Source organism: Vespa velutina, chromosome 1 (genome assembly GCF_912470025.1).
Source record: "Vespa velutina chromosome 1, iVesVel2.1, whole genome shotgun sequence".
In the NCBI taxonomy this organism is placed as follows: domain Eukaryota; kingdom Metazoa; phylum Arthropoda; class Insecta; order Hymenoptera; family Vespidae; genus Vespa; species Vespa velutina.
Genome location: NC_062188.1, coordinates 17,431,230 through 17,445,957, shown reverse-complemented (window position 1 = coordinate 17,445,957; position 14,728 = coordinate 17,431,230). Strand labels below are relative to the sequence as shown.

Sequence of the window (14,728 nt, the reverse complement as noted above, 5' to 3'; positions counted from 1 at the left end):
TTTCGAATATAAACGTCAATTATCTCAATTGAAAGCAACCAATCCAATAAATTGAATTCTGTACGATGACAATACGATTTTTCAATTTTTAAATACTTCGTAATCCTTCGATGAAAACGCATCATCATCGATCGACGAAATCATTTAATATAACAATCTGAATATGCATCGGTCCATGACTGTTATCGAACGATATAGAATTTTTCTTGTTTTTCTTTTTTCCTTTTTTCTTTCTTTCTTTCTTTTTTTTTTTTTATCATACGTCAAACGAATAAGCGTGACAGTTACGATAATTCATCGAAAATGTGAGTTTGTGAATTGAAAAAAGTCGAGCGATTATTTTCGTTTATATCTCTCTATTTAATTTGTCTTGTTCTTTTCTTTTTCATTTTTGTCAATCTTTCTTTCTTTCTTTCTTTCTTTCTTTGATTTCTTTTTCTTTTTATTTATTTATTTTTTTTTCTTTTTTTTGTTTCTTAGGCTCGACGAAAGTCCAGAAGAAACTCCGTACGTGTCCGATGAACATAAGGATGAGATCAATTACGATACAAATAATTCTTCAATGGGATTTATATCGTAAGATTACAAACGTTCGATTTCATTGACAATAACAAAAAAAAAAAAAATTATTCAAATAATCTTTACATCTTTTGGGGCCGGGGCCGGGGATGGGATCGTCTGGGATGGGGTTGGTTCTTCCTTTTTTTTTTTTTTTTTTTTTTATTATTTATCAACAGATACTTCGACATAACGATCATCATTGGAAAAAGTATCATGGGTGTCGGACTATTCGCTATGCCGTATGCATTCTCTTGCGTTGGTCTCCTTTTTGGAATCATTTTCTCGATTGCTATGGGCTTTCTAATCACTATCACTCTACGATTACTTCTTAATGTTCATCATTTGATATCAATACGTCTTGAAAAGCCGATGGTCATGTACGACGAGCTCGTTGTCACGATTCTGAAAGTCGCCAATGAAAATATTCCCAAAATTCTTTTGGATTTGGCAAAGTTCGTATAAATGAAAAAAAAAAAAAAAAACAAAAATCGTTGAGAAAAATGAAAAGAAGAATCGAAAAAAAGAAAATAAAAAAAATTATTTCGCCACTCTTCGTATATAGTATAATTCGATCATTTTTTTCTTTTCTTTTTGTTCTCTTTTTTTTTTTTTCTTCTTCTTTTCTTTTGTTTTCAGATACTTCACGAACATAATGTTAATTTTTTATTACGTCGATATCGGTGCGATTTGCGTGGACTTTATCTGTGACATTTTACGAAATATCGCAGGAATAGAGGAAAACAATTATCCTAGTCATTACATATTGATATTCTTTCCTCTTTTCATGTTAATTAATTTATCGGAAGATCTAAAGGGGATGATATTGAATTCGATGATCGGTAACGTTCTAATATTAAACGCTACGATTATTGGCCTAGTTTACTCTTATCAAAGTGATAACGGCAGCGTCGATTGGTTAATATTGAACAAAGAGCTCTTCTATTATCCCAGATTTTTCGGTATTGTTTTCTGCGGCTTATCGTCCCCAGGTTTGGTTAGTGTACAAAAGAAAGAAAGAAAAAAAAAAAAAACAAAAAAGTAGAAAAAAAAGATAGAAAGAAAAAAAAAATTATTATTTCATTTTATTATAAGCGTATATCATTTAACCCACCCACTCCCCACCCACTTTTTGTTACAAACGAAATTTTATCTCTTATCAGATTTTAGCGATAGAACACAGTACGCGTAAGCTATGGAATTATAATGAATTATATGGTATATTGAAACAATGTATGACGATTATCGTTTGTATTCACATAATTGTTGGTATCGTCGGTTACGTTAAATGGGGTTCAAACGTATCAGAAAATTTTATTCATAATATACAGAAGGAAGGAGACGGGTAATATTGATTCTCTAATTCATGATTAATTTAATAAATGTCTGAAATATCTTTTCCAGGTATACTTTAATAGCATTTATTACACAAGCTTTAGCTATTTATTTTACCTATGGATTATTATCTTATGTTCCTATCAATATAGTTTTAAAACGATACATTATACCGATAATAGAAATTAAAATTCAAAAAGGAACACCGCATCTATGGGAATTGATCACTCGATTCGTCATCACTCTTCTCACGTGTAAATTATCCTTAATTATTTCCATATCTATTTCCATCTCTATCTCTATCTCCATCTCTATCTCTATTTCTCCTAAAATAAACTTATGAACGTATAATGGATTGTTTAATCCATTCGTTAAAACGAGTATGGCAATCTGACATCACTTTTTGTAAAAATAATTGCCATACAACTACGAGTATACAAATCGTATTTACTATTATTCTCCACCATTATTAATCACGGGTCGTCGCTTATGATTCAACCAATCAGCAAGTATCTTTCCCTCGAGCGAACACTATAAAATCTAATCTATAGTTTCTTTGCTTGATCGAGGGTTTTTTTTTTTAATTTTTTTTTATATTTGCTTTTTTCCCACTGATTTTTGCGACAATCTATTTTAATACCGAAAGACTTTTTAGTCGTTCCTGATAATCAAACGAATTAAATTAATTTTCTTTTTAGCGATTTCTTTCATTTTGTTTTATTATCACTTTAAACGTCTACATTGTATTATAATTAAATTTTATCTAACGGTGAATTTTATTTGTCTTTCTTTATTTTTTTTTTTTTTTTTGTAAACTTCGTAAATATTTTAAAACGTTATAAAGATAGCCCATTAGGATAATAAATAATTATTATGTTATTGTTTTATATCTTTCTCTTTCCTCCGTTCTCTCTCTCTCTCTCTCTCTTTTCCCCGTTATACTTTCAAGGTAAACTCGATGAAGTTCGATGGTCTGCAACGAATTGAATTTCCCGCGTACGTCGAGGGCAACTTTGACCTTTCTCGATCGATAAACCTATCTGATTATAATATAGTTAGTGTCTAGATATATTATCCAACGAATTTCAAAGATTATCCATATGCTATTTCTTTAGATCATCTCTTTACCTCGTTTAATTTCTTTTAATAAAATATTTATATTTAGATCTCTCAACTTTTTTTTCTGTGTTTTCAACATTTTCTCTCTCTCTCTCTCTCTCTTTCTCCTTTATTTTCTCTCATTCCTTTCCGCTCTCCTTCTATTAATCGTGTTCTTCGTTCGTGAAAATCATAAGCGTGAATTTCGATATTAGATTTAAATCACTAATGTAACCTTTCTTAACCTTCGTAGGTATTTTACCAAAGTTTATTCCGAGATTACGCCTACAAATTGCCCTTATTGGTCTAACTTGCAACTTTACATTGACGGTTATTATACCACTCATTTTATATACTATCTTATACATGGAAGAATCCGAGGAAATCGAGAGATACAATAAAAAAGTGCTGACGTTAATTTTTTCCATTATCTTATGTATCGTTTTTGTCTTATCCTGTTACATCATAGACTTGTCGTTGTTCCTGTAATGTAATCTCTAAGATTGTTAATTAAAAAAAAAAAAAGAAAAAATATATAAATAGTAATATATATATATATATATATATTGCAATAGATAATTCAATTTTACGTAGCTTGTAACTTGTCTCCGGATATTTATAAAATCGATAAGAATTAAGAGGAGAAAAAAAGTGAAAAGAAAAAATATGCAAAACTTGCGATATAGTTGGAAAGAACTTCAAAGAGAGCGAGAGAGAGAGAGAGAGAGAGAGAGAGAGAGAAACCTTTCTTCGGGTTTTCTCAACGTCGAATGCCATTCCTCTTTTCGAGTAAGTATCGTCCTACGTACATATATATATATATATATATATATATATATATATATATATATACATAGACGTATATTGTACATACGTATGTACGTACGTACGTAGTCTCTCGACTAGAGACGAGACGCCCCGGCCAGAAAAACCGCGAAAAAAGGCGTGAAGCGTGAGGCGAAAAAAAAAGCGAGAGTGAGAGACAGAAAGAGAGAAAAGAGAGAGAAAGAGAGAGAAAGAGAGAGAGAGAGAAAGAGGGAGAAAAAAGAGAGTAGTGCGACGTATAATCGCGTCAGGTCAGCGAGGCGTCAATGGCTGGGCTTATCACTTACACACGCGGAGAATACGAAGAAGGCTCGTTCGCGCGTACGCCTATGTATAATATCTATATACATATATATATATATATATATATATATATATATATATATAATATTATATATATATATGCGCGCGTATGAACGCATGGAGTGCTGGTAGCAGTTTGTCGGTGGGTGGATCTCGACGTCCGTAGGAAAAGGAACCAAAGCGGCGGAGTTTGCGGTGAGAAGGGGGTGGCTCGACCGACGGGACACGGAAGGGTGCTTTTATCATACTACAGAGAGAGAGAGAGAGAGAGAGAGGGAGAAGGAGATAGAAAGAGAAAGAGAGATATAGAAGGAGAGTTAGAGAGAAGAGATAGAGAGAGAGAGAGAGAGAGAGAGAGAGGACTACGTAGCCCCTTTTAGTGGCCACTGACACATCTTTCTATCTCACTCTCTCGTTCGCTCACTCTCCTAGCTTTTTCCTCTTTTCTCTCTACTACGTCTTTCTCTTTCTCTCTCTCTCTCTCTCTCTCTCTCTCTCTTACTCTTTCGGATTTCTACCCCTACGCGCGAACGAGCGGCCTGCCTCTCTGCCTGCCCGTTCATCCGTTTGCCGGTTCAAGGTGGCTGCGTTCATTAACGTAGAGGTTGCCGGCTGTTCTCGGAGAAACCCCTCCCCCCTCTTACTACCACTACTACTAATACTACTACTACTACTACTACTACTACTACTACTACTATTACTACTACTATTACTACTACTACTACTACTACTATAACTATTACTATGACTAAACGTTCGTTCGGTAAATATCCTTTAATTGAACAATTATTTCTTTATACCGATTAAAGATAAATTTTTAAGAAACTAATTTTTTCTTCTTATACCGCGAACGTATACATCTTTTTTTTTTTTTTTTTTCTTTTTTTTTTACAAAATTCTTTCCAAATAATATTATTATTTACGCGTATTCTCTCCTATCATTCATTATTCCTTCTTATATTATGAATGAATTAAATGTGTAAGTAAGTACGAACTTGAGATATTAGTATAATTGCACCTGTTAGGATTAGAGTCAGAACGATTACTAGGGGATTATCGATAGAGAATTGGACGAGATGGCACGTGCGTGTAAGTAACGACACGTTAAAAAAGAGAGAGAAGGAGAACAGGGGAGAAAGAGAGAGAGAGAGAGAGAGAGAGATAGAGAGAGAGAGAGAGAGAGAGAAAGAGAAAGAGAGAGAGGGAGAGAGTAGCTCTTTCTCGAAGCTTTTTCTTTCTAATTGGGACGAGAAACGAGGATGATGCTGGGGACAAAATTGCGAGGATTACCCGTCGGTCCGTGAACACGTGCACTTAAACGCCCACTAATTGCTCCAACGAGCTGCCCAAAGTCCTTCATTGCGACCACTATGTTCTTTACAGTGTCATCGTGTATACCGTCGTCTATGGGTTTTCTTTTTTTCTTTCTCTTTCTTTCTTTCTTTTTTTCTTCTTTTCTTCTTTTCTCCTTTTGCTTTTCGCCGACCTTTAAACACGAGCGATTATTTTTTTTCTTTTTCTCCTTCCCCTCCTCCTCCTCCTCCTCTTCTTCTTCTTCTTCTTCTTCTTCTTCTTCTTCTTCTTCTTCTTCTATATGATGTGGAACAAGAGATGATCGGAGTTTGTTTGGAGTGTCGTGCGAGGAGAGACATGAGAAAACCGCAAAGATAAATTGCGTCGACGGAGGATGTACAATATCGCGTGAGACTTTTTCCATAGTTGACGTAAGAGAGTATAAAAGGAGATAGATAGATAGATAGATAGAAATAGAGAGAGAGAGAGAGAGAGAGAGAGAGAGAGAGAGAAAGAGGGAGGGGGAGTGAATTTATCTTTCCGAGCCAAACAGCAGTTACGAAAAAGAAGATGATAAAGTTTCTGGTAAAAGTACAATAAAGAAAGAAAAAAAGAAAAAAAAAAAGAAAAGAAAAGAGGAAAAAAATATATACGTGAAAAAAAATGCAATGCTAATAACTCTTTTTCTAATTAATAGCAATTAAATTAATTAATAGAAGTATTAGTAAATAAGTTTATATGACTTGACATAATTATATATATTCGATTTATATGCAACGATGAAAGAAAGAAAGAAAAAAAAAGAAAGAAAGATAAATAGATAGATAGTAAGATAGAAAGGATATTTATCTTCACGAGCCAAACACGTTAGCGATGAAAATGATATAGGTTTAGAGAAAATAAATAAAGTTAGAAAAAATAATATATAAGAGAAGTGACACTGATAAATTTCTAATAGAAATAATTTTATAAGATAAATGAGAATATTTATATTATATCTATGGCTAGATAAATATATCTATGTATCTAATCTGTATATAGCTAAGATAGATAGATAGATAGAGAGAGAGAGAGAGAGAGAGATTAAAAGAGAGGAAAATAGTGAATTTATTCTCATGAGCAGTAGTGAGATATATGATATAACTCATTAAAAAGAAAAAACAAAAAGAAAAAAAAAAAAGAAAGGAAAAGTAAGAAAGACAAAAAAAGAATTATAAACGAGAAATAACACTGATAAATATCTAATGTCATTTTTACAATAAAAAGGAATAAACACATTTATGACCAAACATATTCGTTTTTGTAACGAAGAGAGAAAGAGAAAGAAAACAAAAAAAAAAGTAAATTTATCATTACCGAACAAACACACGCGGTAGTAGCGAGGAATATTTTCATTTTCGAGTTGTAGTTTAGTAAAAACAAAAAAAAAAAAGAAAAAAAAAAAAAGGAAGAAGAAAAAAAGGAAAAAGAAAAAAGAAAGAAGAAAACAAAAGAAGAAAAAAAGAAAAGTAAAAAGATACAAAGATACAAAATCGAAAGTACAATGCCAATGAATATTTCCAATAGAAATAGAATTTTATAAAAGATAAACATGCATAGGTAAATATATACCTATGATCAGATATATACATATATATACCTATGTATCTAATCTATGTACAACAAAGAGAGAATGAGACAGAGACAGAGACAGAGAGAGAGAGAGAGAGAGGGAGAAATAGAGAGGAAAGAGAAAATGGTCTGGCAAGGGTAGACGGATGCTATGGACGGATAAGCAGATATTAACCAAGTCGATGGTAGGTAGGTATAAGGGGAAAGAGAAAGAGAGAGGAAGATATACAGATAGAGAGAAAGAGAGAGAGAGAGAGAGAGAGAGAGAAGTAGCAACGCGTAGCAACCAGAAGGGGTTTGCTCGCGGCTTTCCTTGCCTCTCTTAGGATCTCTCGTAAGTTCTCTCCTCTCTAGGCGAGTCCTAACGTTTGGTAAGGTGCACCTCCTTAGCTGCCGTTCACACCGTCGGAAACGAGGAAGCCGGGGCTTCTCTTATCTCGAGTCTGCAAGACTGCCTCCAGTAATACCGTTCCTCAACGAACACGCTGGAACCCCCTTGAACGACCGAGAACCCCCGTGAAATATCGCTAAACGGTTGCTACCAAATCCACCCAGTTACCACCTACCACCTACCATCATCACCACCTTCCTTCAATCGTTTCACCCTTTATCCTTCTCCTTCTTCTTCTTCTTCTTCTTCCTTCTTCTTCCTTCTTCTTCTTCTTTCATATTTTCTTTTTTTATATTAAAAGAGTCGAGTTAGTTAAAATCATTTTTACCAAAATCAATTCCTCCTCCGTTCTCTATTTATAATATTTCCAATCTTTTGTTTTTTTTTTGTTTTTTTTTTTTTTTGTTTTTTTTTTTTCATTTCTTTAATCATTACCTCGCAGTGATACTTTACGACTAAACTAAACGTAAAATAAATGTCTCTCTTCTTCTCCCCTTTCCTTTTCCTCTTCTTCCTTTCGTGTTTTTTTCTTACTCCTTTTTCCTAAATCTTTTTCTTTTTTTTTTCTTTTTTTTTTTTTTTTAGTCTTTCTTCTTAACGATCAATTAAAGAGAACATAAGGAGGAATCTTTGAATACACAATTAATATCGCTAACGTGTAAGTTCGAGTAGAGATTCTGCAAATGGGGAGGGCTGAGTGAGGATACGGTAGGAGGGAGGAAGGGGGGACCTAAGATGAGGGAGGGAGGGTGGAAAGATCAAGGATGGGTTGGGTTGTGAGAATGGGATGGAAAAGAAGGGAGGGGGGTGACCCGTTAGACGTATACCGTCTAAATTTAGGCTGAAAAGAGAGGGATATATCCTTAGATAGGATGAGGTAAAGGAAGAGGGTAAAGGAGAGGAGAACTAGGAGGTTGACAACGAGGAAACGAAGGAGCTCGCTTCATTATACGCGACGCTCGCACGCTTCGTTTATCCCCGGAAGTCGTGCTTTAAGGGAGGGTGCTCTTCCCTCTCTCTCTCTCTTTCTCTCTCTCTCTTTCTTTCTCTCTCTCTCTCTCTCTCTCTCTTTCTTTCTCTCTTTCTCCCTCTTTTTCTTTCTCTCTCTTTCTTTCTGAATGAGTAAGTGTGAATACCCTAGCAGGACATTACGAAAGAGAGAGAGAGAGAAGAAAATACGAAGAACAAGGAAGATAAGTAAATGAGAGATAGAGAGAGAGAGAGAGGAAGAGAGAGGGTAGTTTGAATTAATACAATCACGGGGGTGGCCCACCACTCGCAGCTTGCGTGGGCTGGGGGTGAAAAGCAGCGCGAGAGATAACCACCCCTTTGCTTGTCATCGAAATTATACGCTGCCGACACTCGACCTCGTTTACGATTCCTCTCTTTCTCTTTCTCTCTCTCTCTGTCTTTCTCTTCTCTTCTCTTCTCTTCTCTTCTCTTCTCTTCTCTTCTCTTCTCTTCTCTTCTCTTCTCTTCTCTTCCCTCCCTCTTTCCATCAGTTCGCAAAGTTCTACGTACGGCGGCAAGATGCCAGATGAGTTTCGAAAGCAGTGGATGGGAGCGGGGTAAATATGGCGGTACGTAACGAACTGTTGCCCGTTTCTGTTCTCGAAAGGAAGAGAGAGAGAGAAAGAGAGAGAGAGAGAGAGAGAGAAAGAGAGAGTGTGGATAATATCGTGGAGTAACGCGATTAGGGAAGTAAAGATTTGCTTTTCTCGTAAACAACAAACACCGTTTGAGATCTTCTTATTATATGTACATAAGAGTTTCATCTTATAAGTTATAATAAAGAAATTGTTGACGTGTTAAAATCAACATTAATTTGTACATTAGGATAAACTTATTATCAACTCCGTTGTCTACACAAATCGATCGTCTAAAATTCTTTTCGTTCCTTTCTTTCCTTTCGTTTTTTCTTCTTTTTCTTCTTCTTCTTTTCTTTTTTATTTATTTATTTATTTTCTTTTTATTTTATTTTTTTATTGTTACTCCTATCATAACATTTCATTTGGAGATCATTCTTTTTCTCTTTCTCTCATTGAACTCATCTTTAAATCTCTTACGTTAATTATAACGAAATTATCGGTGAGATAATATCGATATTAATTTCAACGTTGATATAGTTTTATCTATCAATCAATTTTCCAAATACTTCTTCACTTCTTTCTTTCCTTCTTTAATATTTTTTTTTTTCATTTTTCTCTTCTTTTTCTTTTCTTATTTATCTTTCTTATTCTTACTACACAGCCTTAGACCGTATTCTCTACCATAAAGAGCATCTATTAAAATCTCTTGTAAGTTATAACGAAATTGTCGATGCGTTAATATCGACATTGATTTCAAAATGGATAAACTTTTATCGACGACGTTGTAACAATCGATTTTCTAAATTCTTTTTGTTTCTCTTTCTCTCTCTCTCTCTCTCTCTCTCTCTCTCTCTCTCTCTCTCTTTCGTTCCTCTTATTTTGATCGATTCGAGTCGAGTCAATTCGCACAGTATTACCCGGAAAATGTGGAGAAAGAGAAAAAAGAGAGGGAAAAAAGTAGAAAGAAAAGGAAGAAAAGAAAAAAAAATAAGAGAATTCGGAAATTGCGGTCCAACTTATAGGGGGAGGGATAGGAGGAGAAGGAGGAGGAGGAGGAGAGTATTGAGGGAGTGGGATGGGGTGGGACGATGGGAGGATGATAGGAACCAGAGGCTTGGGGGAACGGCGTTACTCGACGAAGATGTGGAATGGGAAAAGGCGTGGAACCGGGTTACGGGGTTTTTTAATAAAATCAGACGGTCGGCGAGGCGTGTCAAATGGAAATATGCACGTTCGGTCGAGGGATTTTGCAGCGGCTGAGAGGAGGAAGGGTAGGTGTGGGAGGGAGGAGGGGAGATGGAAGAGGGAAAAGGAGAGAAGACCTTCCCGTTTGTAAAACGGAGGGCGCGACTCGATAACGATGGAATTCATCCACCCCAAAGAGAGAGAGAGAGGGAGAGAGAGAGAGAGAGAGAGAGAGAGAGAGAAAGAAAGACGATTTCGCACAGTGGATGATGAGAAAAATTTTTTCCTTTATTCTTTCCATCCGCCTGAACCTGTATCGTAATCAAGGAAGCGCGGGAGGTGGATTAGCGATTCGATATCTCGCGCGCGAGATTTTCCAACCCGAGACCGTCGGAGGAAAAAAAAAAAGATTTAACGCTAGCTCCTGCTCGATGTGCTCTTGGTCAAAAAAAAAAAAAAAAAAAAAAAAGAAAATAAAAACAAAAAAGGAAGAAAAATAGGTAAAGAAGATGAAGAAGAAGAAGAAGAAAGGAAATAAAATAAATGAATGAATGAATGAATAAAGAAAAAGGATAGTGAATAAATATATAAATACGAAGATAAAGAGATGTGAAAAAATAAAAAAGGTTAAATTCTCTCGCAATTCTTTCGCAATGTAATTAAATTAATTCGAGGATATTCGAATTGATCTTTTGCTTATTTATTTTCGCTCGTCGAAAGTGACGTTCTTATCGCATCATCGATTATCACTTATCAGGTCTAATAACACCAAGATAATGATTTACAACAATGGAAAAAATTTTAATAAGAGAAACTATTCATATATATATATATAATATATATATATATTATATATATCGAAGGAATATAAATTAATTTATTTATAAAGTCATCGAATAATAGGATAATTATCGCATTAATAATTCGAAATCGATAGACGAGGATGAAGATATCCATAGGAAATATTTGCAAAAGATACGACACGGATGTATCTAATCAATTTTAACTTTACACATGTCATCGTATGGTGAAATAATAATTATCGTGTGATGGAAAAAAAAAAAAAAGAAAAAAAAAAAAAAAAAAGAAAAAATAAACTATAAATAAGTATCGTGAAACGAAGATCTTCAATGTGGTAAAATTTATGAATGAGAGCCTGAGAGAGAGAGAGAGAGAGAGAGAGAGAGAGAGAGAGAGAGAGAGGGAGAGAGAGAGAGAGAGAGAAGGAGAGAAAAGAACGAGAAAAAAATGATAAAAAAAAGAAAAAGAAAAAAGAAAGAAGAAAAAGAAAACAGGAATAAAAAATCGAAAAAAAAAGAACAGGAATATAAATATAAAATTATTTTGCAAATTAATATTACCTTTGAGTAAAGTTATGAGTCAGAGATAAAAAATTGTCAATGGATTTTATCAACGGAGTCGTGGATGGAGGGGGAGGGAGAAATCGAGAATAAAGAGGTGGGTAGACGTAGAGCAAGGGAAAAGGGTTGGAAAGAAGAGGGGAAAAATTTGTAAGAAAAATGAGAAAGAGATCGCTTAGCTCGTTTCGCGGCCAAGTTTTGTTGATGGCGTGCACTCGAGGTCATTCTTTTTCCTGACGGACGAAGGTACACCGCCGCGTGATACCAACCATTCCGTGGTTGGCAAAGTGTGCCGCACGGTGAAACCGTGCGGAGTATACGTTCGAAGTCGATAAAGGTGACAAATGCGCACGGAGTTTATATGTAGTACGTCGGACGGGGTCGCTCGTGCCTTGAAACGTTGGTGTCGAAGTTACGCGCGCGTACACTTATGGCCTGCCATTCGTTTTACGAGGCTTCTTATCGCTCCTCTGCCAGACCATAAACGCATCTCCCTTGTATACGAACCAGTATCGCGACGCGTTCTACTATCATCTTGCTTCACTCTCTTACGTGACTCTTTTCTTTCTTTCTTTATTTCTTTCTTTCTTTCTTTCTTTCTTTTTTATTGGTTTCTCTTTTTATTTATTTATTTTTTTTCTTTTCTTTTCTATTTTTTTTTTCTTCCCCCTTTATCTATACCTCCTATAAGCGCCTCTCACTCATTCTCTTCCCTCATTTTTTTTTTTTTTTTTTTTGATTTATTGTTTCTTCCTTTTCTTGTTTTCTTTCTTTTATTTGTTATTTTTTATTTGTTTGTTCGTTTCTGTTCTTTTTTTTTTTTCTTTCTTTCTTTCTTTCTTTCTTTCTATATTAACGTCATAGAAGGAGAGAGAGGGAAGAAGAGGATAATTATTTTTATCGTACATATTCTTTACATATGTTAAATCAATGTGCGGGGGATATTAAATAATTAATTACGATAGTAATATGGACATTTGAAATAGTTTTACGAAATTGAATGCGAATTGACAAATAGAAATATTATTCAAGTTTTATATATTATATAATATAGAAATATATAAATAATGTATTCCATCGGCACTAATGTTTCAATGATGATCGAAGAAAAAAATCCATTTAAAGGGAAATGATATATCGAGGATATTATTATTCGATATACGAAAAGGACGTTAGCGTTAACGCAATTAATGTTTCCTGAATAGATAGAGAAGCACGTCGTTTATATTTTATATCCACAGTGTATATAAATCATTAATTCAGTGCAACAGGCAATTCACATTAACGTCCTTTCTTAGCTTCTTCATTTGATTAACACTTTTCGTTTCTATTTCGCATTGGGATCATTCATACGTGGATATTCTATCGAGTTCTTTCTCTTCTCGAGAAGAGAAAAGAGGAAGATAGTTTATTCGCAACAGAAAAAAAATAATGGGCGAGAGAGAGAGAGAGAGAGAGAGAGAGAGAGAGAGAGAGAGAGAGAGAGAGATAAAAAAAGATGAGAGAGAAAGAGCTACTAGCAGTCTCCGTCGTCTTGTTCGGAGAAAGAGAAAAATAGGGGTGAAAAAGACAGAGAGCGAGAGAGAGAGTGTATGTGTGTAGTCTGTCGTCTTGTATATCTACCCTCGTACGGTAGAAATTTTGCTACGGGGGTGATCTTCTGCGGGGGATGGCCAGCCCCGTCTCCGCTTTAAACCTGATTGGATGCAGAGTTATCTCGCGCTGCGTTACTTCCGGATGATTGGTCGCTGCGGTCGTCATGACTACCTCACCGCCGCTCTGCCGCCACCCACGTGGGGCGTCCTGCCACCTACCCCCTCCCCCTCCCTCTCGCCTCCCACACCCTTCTCGTCTCACACCCCCTTTCCTTCGAGCAACCCCCGCACCCCCTCACGCCATGAGAACGCCGACACCGACGCCGCCAGTCGAGCCATCCCTTCGACGCCGTTTTCGTTCTCTTTCTCTTTCTCACCCATTTCCCTCTCTCTCTCTCTCTCTCTCTCTCTCTCTCTCTCTATCTCTCTCTCTTTCCTTCTTTCTCTCGTTCTCGCTTGAACGACACTCTCGGCCCTGACCATCGGGAGAGCTCCGACGATCACCGCTCGAAAAATCGCACCATCGATAATTCCCCCTTCGTACTACGAGTGTTGGGTTATTCAGAAAAGTAGTTTGTCCGTAGTCGTCGTCTACGTCGACGTGTCGTTGATTATTTATTTCAAGAATTTTTTTAATCTCACAATCATCGTAACAGAATTTAATATCACGTAGATATTAAATTGCATGTTCGTTATCTCTAAAGAATAATTTATTAAAACGCGAGTTCCCGTTCGTACTACGAATTAATATTTTTTTCTTTTTTTTTTTCTTTTTTTTTTTTTTCTTTCTTTCTTTTTTTTTGCACCAGAAATATCGTAACTTTTGTTACGTACACAAAGAAAGAAAAAAAAAAAAAAGGAAAAAAAAAAAAGAAGAAACAAAATAATTCATTAAAACAAGCCGTATTTCGATTATTTGTTTTTGTCGAGATAAATATTATAATTCGTTCGTAATCGTCGTCGACTTGTCGTTGATCATACATTTCAAAAATACTTTTAATCTCACAATTATCGTAATAAAATATTTAATATCACATAGATAATGTTACATGTTTCTTATCTAAAGAATAATTTATTAAAACGAGTGTATACCTTCGTACCGCTATCGTTCGGTTTATCAAGGAAAAATAATTTTTTTTCCTTTTTGTTGTACATTTAACATTGATTATTTATTACTAAAATTCTAAAATTAATTATCGTTACAATAGAATTTTTCTCACATGGAGAAATATTATTTCGTAAAGAATAATTATTGAAAAATTATTGAATATAATTTGTATACAATAGTAATTATATATTTTAACAATATGTAAATTATACAAATTGTTTAAACTCATATACGTCATTATTGATTCACGCTTAAAGTACATTTAAATCGCGTTATAATCAAGTTTACGTTGATGTTTGAAACTTTTCACACAGGGTAATTCGTAAAAGGTAGATTTGTGTATTGAGAGCAGGAGTCCGAGTGGAATCAATTAGAAGACATCGAAATTCCAATTGAAAACTTGAAAGTCGAGCTCGGTTGCGATTCCGTAGCAATGGTAGGACTTTTATCGGTTTCGTTTCCATCCTCTCTTCCTC

General features: G+C 35.1%; 1 protein-coding gene across 1 annotated transcript; it reads left to right on the top strand.

Annotated features, from left to right (window-relative positions):
• The first annotated feature begins 1,378 nt into the window (after positions 1–1,378).
• Positions 1,379–3,485, top strand: LOC124951031 (proton-coupled amino acid transporter 1-like). The gene is made up of 5 exons (XM_047498769.1): positions 1,379–1,555; positions 1,722–1,903; positions 1,963–2,147; positions 3,245–3,404; positions 3,461–3,485. Exons 1-5 carry the CDS (start codon positions 1,379–1,381, stop codon positions 3,483–3,485), a joined length of 729 nt encoding a protein of 242 aa, XP_047354725.1.
• The last annotated feature ends 11,243 nt before the right edge of the window (positions 3,486–14,728 follow it).

Excerpts from the sequence above, each read along its gene's own strand:
- LOC124951031 (XM_047498769.1), top strand. The coding sequence starts at position 1,379 with ATGATATTGAATTCGATGATCGGTAACGTTCTAATATTAAACGCTACG. Across the intron at positions 1,556-1,721 it reads GCTTATCGTCCCCAGGTTTG|ATTTTAGCGATAGAACACAG; the intron begins GTTAGTGTACAA and ends ATCTCTTATCAG. Across the intron at positions 1,904-1,962 it reads ATACAGAAGGAAGGAGACGG|GTATACTTTAATAGCATTTA; the intron begins GTAATATTGATT and ends TATCTTTTCCAG.